Genomic DNA, 10,351 nt, shown 5'->3' with positions numbered 1-10,351 from the left:
ATTTTATTTTAACAATTTAAATTTTAAGATTTTCACAATAACAACTGTTCATTCATTTCAGGTTAGCAGTAGCATTTGTGGTGCACATTTCACAATCTTTGACTGTTTTGCATATTCCTCAAAATAGTCTAATAATTCTGTCTTGTTTTATCAATTGAAATAGTCTAGCATGACAACCCATGCATTCACCGTCCATAGACAGCAAAATTTGCTCCCCAACAAAATAAGATAATTAGTCAATTGAAGTCACAAACAATATAAAACTCTCAGAGGTTTGGACACAGTATTTGGAGGGAAAATGCTCATCGAAAAGGACAGGTATATAGTTCCAAGTCTGGCCAAAATTTGTCATGATGATCTTAGATTTATAGAAAATATATTAAAAAAATAAATTATTGATAAAAGCAGAAAAAAGAAGACAAGGTGGACAGTTGTCGCCGGAGAGAGAGAGAGAGAGTGCAGAGCCAACGAACAAATCAATGAAGACGGGAAATGTAATAACGAAAGCCTTTAAATGTTTGATTTTAATATATATGTTATTACATTTTGTCTGTATCTATGCGTTTCTAATTTCTATCTTCTCTTTCATTTGGGATAATTTTATAACTTTTTTTTAAAGAAAATTCGTAAGCTAGTAGTATTTTTTTAAGAACTATTAATCAAACACTTCTATAGAATATTATTTTTAGTCAAATAGTAAGATAGTTTATTAAAAAAGTCAAATAAGATAGTCGATTAACTTATAAGTTATCATTAGTAAAAAAAATATTATATGTTATCTAATTATCTTGTCAAACACTTGATTTTCTTTTACATCACATTAATAAGGTCAAAGAATTGAAATATAAGTGTGCAATTTTTTTTAATAAGACCATATATAATTAAATGACGAAAATGATACGCATGTGAAATAAGAAAAAAAAAGTGACAATCTTAAACTTTGACATTTTGAAAATTCATATGGTGAACTTTAAAATCTAAATTTTCAAATTGTTATTTACAAAGTAAAGTTAGGAATATATATTTTCACGTTTAATATAAAATTTTTAAAATATATATAGATATTATTTATTTTAAAAAAAAAGTAACACTCATATTATACTTAATTAATTCAATTGAAAATTGTGGTGTGTTTAATCTTACAATATATGAAATAATTACATGGCTAAAACAAAGTATTCTCATGAGCATTCATCGTTTATCATTGTCACAATTTGTAAGGACAGAAATGAAATAATATTTTTTCACGTAGGAAATAAATTTCAAATCATAATCAGGTATAAGGACAATTTTTTTAATTTAGCATAGGTATTCAAATACATGTTGAAGTCAAATCATACTCCATCAATCAGGTAGTTAGGCCGACTGACTCAGACTATGTTTGATTTATGGTGGAAGCTGAAAAAATTTACACATTTTATTTATTATTCATATTTTTTTACATTTTATTTTAATTTTAAAAAAATATTTTTATTTTCTGAATCAAACACATTTTTACGGAGTTATGTTATGAGTCTTGTTTTGTTTGACTATAATAAATGGCAAGAAATTATTTGAAAAAAAAATAATCTCGCGGACAAATATATCACATTAAAACATATATATATATATATATATATATATATATATATATATATATATATATATAAATCAAATTAAAATAAGTGTCAAGTCAAAAGTTTTAATTCAATCTACTAACTAGTAACTATTCTCATAATGATAAACAGAAATGTATATTTTTCCAGTAGGCAATAAAAAAAATGTGTTAAAGAAAAATATATGTCAAAGACTGCATGTGTACTGGCATTTCTCAACTAGGTAATGCGACATGTGCATTGGATAATTATGTAGTTTCCACAAGTTCATATAAAAATTGTTCATTTTTATTCATAACAAAAATGAAAAGTAACATTCATGTTGATTATATAAAAAATAAATTATAAAAAATGGTTAGTAAATTTTTTCAAATAAGAAAATTTTCATATAATAAATTTATAATATGAATAGAAATTGATATTTACACAAATAAAAATTTGTATTATGCAGTAAAACTATAAATAATTATAAGTATAAAATATCATAAAAAAGAAAAGCATTAAAATTTTAATAGCATCATTGTTATTTTGATTTCTTTTAAAACATTGAATTGCATAAAAAAGTATAATCCTAAATAAAATAAATAGTACTATTGAATTCAATAAAGATATATATATATATATATATATATATATATATATATATATATATATATATATCAGAGGAAAGATTGATATCTCATTTGAAGACAGAAAAATTTTCTAAATTCAAAAGTCAATAAAAATATATTACTACATAAATTTAATATTAATATATATTATTAACATAAATAATTATACATTATTAATTAACTAAAAAAGACTTTAAATATATTTCCTTTGTCCCAAAATATTTGTTTTCCTAGGTTTCATTTACACAAATCAAGGAACGAAAACCAATAAAATGATGAAAGAAAGATATAATTTTACAAAATTATTTTTATTATCATTAATTTACTTATAAATTGCGTTGTCTTTTATTAATATTATAACAAATATAAGTTAAAAAATAATATTAATATTACATTGAAAAATTAAAATGATTATTAGTATGTTTGGGTCAACTTTTCTTAGAAAAAAGTTGTTTTCAAAATAAGTTAAATGTCTGGGATGGTAACTTAAATTTTTTAAAATATATATAAAAAAAGAAATTATTTTCATGAATCTGAAAATTTATAGCTTATGGTTGTTTTTTCACGTTTTTTATTTCTACTATTTTCATACTCTTTTACTTTAATTAGTAGAATTTAATTTTTTTATTACATCCAAACAAAATTAATTATTTTTAAATCAATTTTGAACAAACTTACCCAAGCCTAAATTGAATCTAATTATAATCAATTATAACAATATTTGATTATTTAAATAATCTAATTTTTGTAGCTGCTCCAAGCACACCATTTTTATTCTTATAAAAGAATTATTTCGAGGTGAAGGAAATAATAGAATTTAGAATATATCACTACAAAAATTAAGAAATTTGAATATGATGAAAATTCAGCAATTAAATTCCTAATTCGTATGGAACAAAGTAATTGAGCTACTTTGGACAGTGAAGAATAAATGGAGAGGCTACTAATGACAAACTTTATCTAGAGATGCGACCAAAGCCAAGGCCCGTTCCGACAGACAAGAGCGACAGAATTTTAATTGATTGCAAAATAGAAAAAAAAGAAAGTGAAGCGTGTTAGTTAGTTAGTAGTTGGTGCGCTGCGTTGTGAGTTCGAAAGTGAATCTAGGAGAAGAAGGAGTAAACAACACAACCAACAAACATCTTCGATCTTATTCTAGGGTTTCAATTGTGATGTGAATCTAATGAATGTAACGGGAAAAGACTGTAGATAGATGAGCTCCAGCAATTTGACGGGGTTTGTGTTGGCCGTGCTTTCCAGCGCTTTCATTGGCTCCAGCTTCATCATCAAGAAAAAGGGTCTCCAACTCGCCAGTGCCAATGGCCCACGTGCCAGTCAGCCTCTCTCTGCTCTCACCCAACTTTTTCTTTTCTTTCTTTAAAAAAAAAATACATTTTTCTGGGAAATAATGTTTCATTCGTGGTCGTGTTTTGCATTGTGGTTTTTAGGTGTTGGTGGCTATGGCTACTTGCTTCAACCTCTCTGGTGGGTCGGAATGATTACCAGTATGCAACATTTTCTCTTTTCTTTGCTTTTTTACCCTTTACTTCACCCATTTCCAGATTTTTTTTTGTTGCTGATTTTGCTTTTTTGTTGTAGTGATTGTTGGAGAGATTGCTAATTTTGTAGCCTACATTTATGCCCCTGCTGTTCTTGTTACTCCACTCGGTGCTTTGAGCATTATTGTTAGGTAAATATTTATTTCCATTTTATACTATACTAAATACTATAGCTGTTTCCATTTCATGTTTTAGTCCCTATACAGTTTCTTTGTAGTGATTTTGTACTGCTACAAAGTCTTCTATATTAGTGAGAGGGACCAAAATTTTGTCAGGCATGCATGTGCAGGGACTAAAACTTATAATTTTCTCGTATAAAAACTAAAACTTAAAAATGGGGACAACTATAGGAACCACGTGAATAGTTTAACCTTATTATTAAGGAGCTGAGAATTGCTATGGATATGGGCAGTGCTGTCTTGGCACATTTTCTCTTGAAGGAGAAGCTGCAGAAAATGGGCATGTTGGGGTGTCTTCTGTGCATTGTGGGATCAACTGTTATTGTGTTGCATGCACCCGAAGAGAAATCTCTTAGTTCTGTACAAGAAATATGGGAATTGGCCATTCAACCTGGTATTCTGTCAATGTTTCGTTGATTATCCATTATGAAAAAAATGCCTAATGGTATTTTCTTGATTATTGCTTTCTGCTTTTTGCATCCAGCATTCCTCTCGTACACTGCCTCAGCAATTGCCGTGACATTGTTCTTGGTTTTGTATTGTGCTCCCCGTCATGGCCAGACTAATATTTTGGTTTATACTGGAATATGCTCGATAGTTGGGTCCTTGACAGTAAGTGACTCTACCCAGTTAACCTTGTCATATGTGATATTTTTATCATTTTGGATATTTCTGTACTTTCTAGCTGTTGACTGAGTTGTATACCATAGTCCACCATTTGTTTTATCTTTCTGATAAAATACTAATTTCTCAGGTCATGAGTGTAAAAGCAGTTGGCATTGCGATAAAACTTACACTGGAAGGTGCAAACCAGGCTTTCCACTTTCAGGCATGGGTTTTTGCAATGGTTTCTGTCACCTGCATCATTGTCCAACTAAATTACCTTAATATGGTCAGTACTATTTTTTTTTTCTGTGCATAATTTTTTGCATTACACATTAACTAGCTGTTAAAACCAGGCGTGCTTTCTTCAGATACTTTGTTGCATTCTGTTGCTTTGTTCTCTGTGTTTTACATGTATAACATGTCCTACTGAAGACAAGTTAGGCTGTTTGTGTTTGTTGAAACCTGTGATTGATGAAAACTATGTGAACTTTGTTTTCTTGTTTAATATCCTCTTAATTGTCTTCATTTTGGAGGATACACTCATTCATGTTTGCTGACCATTTATAAAATCTTGATTTTAAAATTATTTATTTTAATGATTTTCTTTGCCTTGATGCATTTGGCTACATATTTTATATGGTCTAATTGTCTAACCAAGAATTTGATGAATTCTAGGACAAGGTTTAAAATTGAGCTTTAGTTTTCATCTCCTATGCTATTGTTTGCAATCATACCTTATATTTTTTTATACAATTTTCTCTAGTAAGTAATTGATTGATTGATTGATTGAAAGAGACAGGTGCATTTTCCATAATGCAATCAATGAATCTGTTCATCCCACCACTTAGTTGATCTGTCTAGACTTATAACTTTAACACCAGTTCATTTATGAATTGCATGATTCAAAGCCACAATTTTATCAGTGATAAATAATGACGCCAGTTCATTTATGTATTGCATGGTTCAAAGCCATTTATGATTTATCACATGATATGAATGGCTTGTGGAGTTGTATGGAATCATTCAATTCTAACAACTATGGTTCAGGTAATTTTCAATTTGGAGCAGAACTCTTTTTCGAGTAACTAAGGTTGAGATTAACTTTGAATAATAAATACTGTGGTTAGGAGTGTATATGCCCAAAACACTACTTATTTTTTAACTTGTCTGTTGAGTATATGAATAAAATTTTGACGTCCAGAATCATTTGATTTTGAAATAAGATTGTTTGTCCTTCCTTTAGAAGAAAAGATCTAGCTCGTGTTGGGTTCCTGTTATATGTCTCATCTGATTATATGTAGTATGGGGAATTATTTTAGTTTGGAGACTTTGATCATACTTTTCTTGGCTTCTTAACTTTTTCTTTGATCACTAACTATAATCATGCTTGTATTGTGTTTCCTTGCAATTCTTCTGACTCCATGTGCCCATTGATTGTTCCTTTCTAAATTAAATTGCATATCCAATTTTTTAGAAACTCTTTGAAGGTTGTGAAATAATTTAGAAGCCAGAGATGTAAATCCCTTGTCCAAATAATATCTATGTGATGCTTGAGCTGAAGCCTACCACCTGCATTTTGATTTACTGGAGTGTTTCTGTTCCTTTTAGTTGTCATAATTTTCTTGTTATTTAGTCTTCAATCCTGGCTTCTATGGTGACCAACTGTTCCATGGTTGCAGGCATTGGATAATTTTAACACAGCAGTTGTTTCTCCAATCTATTATGCATTGTTCACTTCTTTTACAATATTGGCCAGCGCAATCATGTTTAAGGTTTATACTTTTCAGAAACATAATGAGAAAATTTGTGTGTGGAAGGAGACATTTTATGGTTCAAGTATTTTTTGTAATCCTGCCTCCTCTGCTTTTCTTATTTAGGACTATTCTGGTCAAAGTATAAGCAGTATTGCATCAGAGCTATGTGGTTTCATCACTATTTTATCTGGAACGACTATATTGCACAGTACAAGAGAGCCAGATCCTCCAGTCGTTGCAGGTAATACCTCTTGCACTTTAGTGTGGAGGACTTGGATGATAGAAGCTCATCATTATTCCAATCTTATGTTTACGTGGATAAGGGCTTTTCTTATGTTGTTCAATATTCTAATCAGTATATTGTACATTTGTCCTAATCCTGAATTCAATATCTGGATAGGGGTCGCATCAGATAGTGTAGGATTTCATAGCATAATAGGATATGTTTACTCTTGGCACTGAGATTGGAAATTATTTGCTACTTTCTAGTAATCTTAAGTTGAGATAACTAATGCTGTTTCCCAAAAAGTACATACACTATCTTATTGTTCTTCACATTCAGATTTATATACACCATTGTCTCCAAAAGTGTCATGGTATATCCAAGGCAACAGCGAACCCTGGAAACAGGAGGAGGATGTGTCACCCTTGAATTTAATTGCGATTATACGGCAAGACCATTTCAAGTGACAAAGGAGGCTAAACTGCATGAGGTAGATCTATCATGTGCTATCCTTCCATTAAGCTAGATATAGCACCTGCATTTTTCATATTCCTTAAGCTTGTTTATATTAAGCAACACTGTGCAGGCAGAGAGGAGACAGTGCTTCCTTTTTTGGGGGGAAATCTAGGTTTTTGTCTACTGGTAGCACTTGAAACGAAGGCTTGAGTGCTATCACCTAAGAATTAAAATGGTCCTTTGACCATGTTCATGTTTCTAAGGAGTGAGTTATAGTCTAGCTTGCTTCCTTTTTCTCAACTCTCTTGTATTTCTTCAATGTATTTCCCTATTGGTTCTTCTCACACCACCCTGTCTTTTTTATTTCTTATTATTTTTTTTGTTAAATGAAGAATGTTTCAGTGTTCTAGTGTTTTGCAGGCTGTGGAAGCTAATAATGTATATCGATCCGTGTAGTTTCAACTTTCAATTATTTAATTAATTAGTACTTGAAAATTATTGGTAGGATCTATGCATACATATGTCATAGTAGAAAACCTATTTGTGCTAACTGCTACTGCCTAGAGACCAGTAAGGTTTTGAACCAAAATGAAGTTATTCTGGCTTAAATTGTGGGATTTAGCTCATATGAAGCGAGTGATTCACTATACCGAGTACATTGAAGAAGAGTTACAGTCAGTGATTAAAAAACTACTGGAGAAGATCCAAACGACATCCTCCAAATTACAGCCATTGGTTAAAAAAATTTATAGGTTAAATTGTGGTAAAAATTAAGTAGATATGTGACAAATGTTTTAAGTTATTAACAATATCAACCTTTAGTTTTTCCAATTAATGGTTATAGGTGTGCTTTATCTTCTAAATTACACTCTTTTCATTTTAGAGAAGTCAAAAGCTATTTGTTACAATTTTTTTTTTTCGAATGGAAGGGGCAAAGCCCAAAATACAGTTGCAACGAATTACACCAAGGTCTTCATTTCTCGTGCACAATTCCCAGGCAACTTTCATCATGAAGGCATCATTCACATGCCTTCATCATAATCTTAACCAATAATTTTCAGGCAATAATCTTAGTTTCTCACATAAATTTGTAAAGTAAATCCTTTATTTTAGAAGGGTTAAATATTAAATTGTATGATGGCAGTTTAGTCATTAGAACTGAATGATACTACTATGGAATTGCACATAAACCAACAAATAATGGCAATATATTTTGTAATTTGATATAATTGTTATTGACAATGGAAAAAGTTAATAAATTGTTGCAACTGTGAATATGTTGTTATATCCTTATTATGTTAATCATTTAAAGTTTATTAATATTGATACTATTCAAATTATTATATATTTTACAAATTTTCTCTTTTATTAAAGTTAACTACTTAATTTTGGTACATTATTAGTATAAATATTTTTAGATTGTTAATTAATTAAAAATTATCTTAGAAATCTGTCAAAAAAACATCTTAGAAATAAATTTTAAAGTCATTATCATAAAAGTTAATAATTTAATGATACATTTTAATGATTTTTATCATAAAAATACATTAAAATTTATGATTGAATCATAATGTAAAAATTATTTACAATATTAATACATTCTGATTATATTCTTTTGGGATTTACTTTATTTCTCAATCATATTTTACTGTCAAATATTATTGTTAAGATTTGGTTAATTTTAATTTAAAGTTGAAAATTAAACATATTAAATTAAATTAATAACATGGAAATTATGTATTTTTTTATTTAAATAATTTATTCTATATTCTATTTTCAATTAATTTTTTATTTTTATTAATAAATAAAATTTCATTATTGATAATGAAATCATCTCTTATCATATTTTTCTTTCACAATAAACTCAAGTTTATCATTATTTAATAATGATTTTTTTTATCTCTTATATGTTTTATTATCTTAAATTTAAAAAATACTTGTATAATACATCATAGCAAAGAGTTTAGCCGCGTCATTCGTTTTTTCTTTGGAAAATTATTGAAATCTTCTACAGATAAACTTAAGGGATGTGATTTCGTGTAATTTTAAAGAAGATGGAAGCAGGATCTGGAGAACAAGATCCAAATTCTGAGGAAAGTGGGCCCTGTTGTATTTGTATGCAAATGAAAATTATACAAAAATAAACATGAACTTATCAGACAAAGTGGCTGTAGTTTAGTGGTAAGAATTCCACGTTGTGGCCGTGGAGACCTGGGCTCGAATCCCAGCAGCCACATTCTTTTTTTTACGTGCTTCAGTTTTCGTTCTCCTTCTTTCTTTTCGACCTAAACAAAATTGTATCGGTTTCTTTTACAATTTCATTTTATTTAGTGAAGTTTGATTTGATTAAAAATTACACCTACTAATATCTAATTATCTTTTTATTCAGAAACAATTAAGGGGCCCAATAAATAAAATACTACCAATAATAAAGTTTGAATTGTAGTGCAAATTAAGTTAAGCCAACCTATGTGATGTTCAAGAATGCATTTTTAACTGACTTGACCCGATCTCATATGATCCAATGCAGGCAGCTGGTTGACATTTGAACACCCCGAATATGCGAACTTTTAAAAAATGTCAAAATTAATTATTATAAGCATTAAGTTTTTTTTAATGTTATTAATATATCTTTTTTTTAAATAAATATTTACGAAGTAACAATTAGTTAATTGACACCAGAGTTAATTACAGGTCTAAATAATTAAACAAATTAATTAACGAATGATTGATTCACACGTATATGTTTGATTTCTCTTAAGAAAGATTTAATTTTTGAAAATTGTGTTTGAAAAAAAACTTTATTACTATATTTTTATGTTTCTCATTATATTTTTAATGATATATAGTAAGAAACTTTTCTTATTTAAAAGCGGGAAAGAACTTCATAGGTTTATGTCAAAAAAAAATCATAGGTATTTATCTGATATTAGACTAATTTGTTTAAATTTATGTTTTTTACTGCATTTGTTTTTGGTTGAGAAACATTAAGATTTAAGAGAGAACGTGGGATAATATCTTTTGGAGATCATTTTGGTTGACCTTAGATACATTAGTTATTAATTAAATCACTGTGATTAAGGAAGGAATAGTTGCAAAACAGGTCATTACTCAAGCGCTTCAATATTGTAAATTGGTCCCTAAAAAAAAGACTAATTATTCAATCAAAATTTGCAAATTGCGGGTATTATAATCGCTGAAATGCTCCTTCAAGATCATTGTAGAGATTAATGGGGGAATCTTAATTAAATTAATCCTTGAAAAACGCAGTGAGATGGAATTACAATATTTTTTCCTAATAAAATAGTGTTCAGTGTCAGTTCACAAAAAAATTGTATTGCGTGACATATATATATATATATATATAC

General features: G+C 28.8%; 1 protein-coding gene and 1 non-coding gene across 4 annotated transcripts; both read left to right on the top strand.

Moving 5' to 3' along the window:
- Positions 1 to 3,126: 3,126 nt before the first annotated feature.
- On the top strand, positions 3,127 to 7,424 carry LOC100799756 (probable magnesium transporter NIPA7). Of its 3 annotated transcripts, XM_003525097.4 has the most exons (10): positions 3,127 to 3,540; positions 3,655 to 3,711; positions 3,806 to 3,896; positions 4,178 to 4,338; positions 4,429 to 4,556; positions 4,699 to 4,836; positions 6,230 to 6,322; positions 6,428 to 6,545; positions 6,867 to 7,017; positions 7,114 to 7,424. In XM_003525097.4, exons 1-9 carry the CDS (start codon positions 3,420 to 3,422, stop codon positions 6,992 to 6,994), a joined length of 1,035 nt encoding a protein of 344 aa, XP_003525145.1. In that variant the 5' UTR covers positions 3,127 to 3,419; the 3' UTR covers positions 6,995 to 7,017; positions 7,114 to 7,424. The 3 variants fall into 3 exon arrangements, with proteins under 3 accessions (XP_003525145.1, XP_040871549.1, XP_006580355.1); XM_041015615.1 differs by lacking the exon at positions 6,230 to 6,322 and having other exon boundaries at positions 3,129 to 3,540; XM_006580292.4 differs by lacking the exon at positions 6,230 to 6,322 and having other exon boundaries at positions 3,130 to 3,540; positions 6,867 to 7,424.
- Positions 7,425 to 9,147: 1,723 nt separating this feature from the next.
- TRNAH-GUG (transfer RNA histidin (anticodon GUG)) lies at positions 9,148 to 9,219 on the top strand. The gene has a single exon. It is a non-coding gene; the product is annotated as a tRNA-His (tRNA).
- The last annotated feature ends 1,132 nt before the right edge of the window (positions 9,220 to 10,351 follow it).

Source organism: Glycine max, chromosome 5, assembly GCF_000004515.6.
Source record: "Glycine max cultivar Williams 82 chromosome 5, Glycine_max_v4.0, whole genome shotgun sequence".
Lineage (NCBI taxonomy): Eukaryota > Viridiplantae > Streptophyta > Magnoliopsida > Fabales > Fabaceae > Glycine > Glycine max.
This window is presented reverse-complemented; position numbering and strand designations above follow the sequence as displayed.

Excerpts from the sequence above, each read along its gene's own strand:
- LOC100799756 (XM_003525097.4), top strand. The coding sequence starts at position 3,420 with ATGAGCTCCAGCAATTTGACGGGGTTTGTGTTGGCCGTGCTTTCCAGC. Across the intron at positions 4,339-4,428 it reads GGAATTGGCCATTCAACCTG|CATTCCTCTCGTACACTGCC; the intron begins GTATTCTGTCAA and ends TTTTGCATCCAG. Across the intron at positions 4,557-4,698 it reads CGATAGTTGGGTCCTTGACA|GTCATGAGTGTAAAAGCAGT; the intron begins GTAAGTGACTCT and ends CTAATTTCTCAG.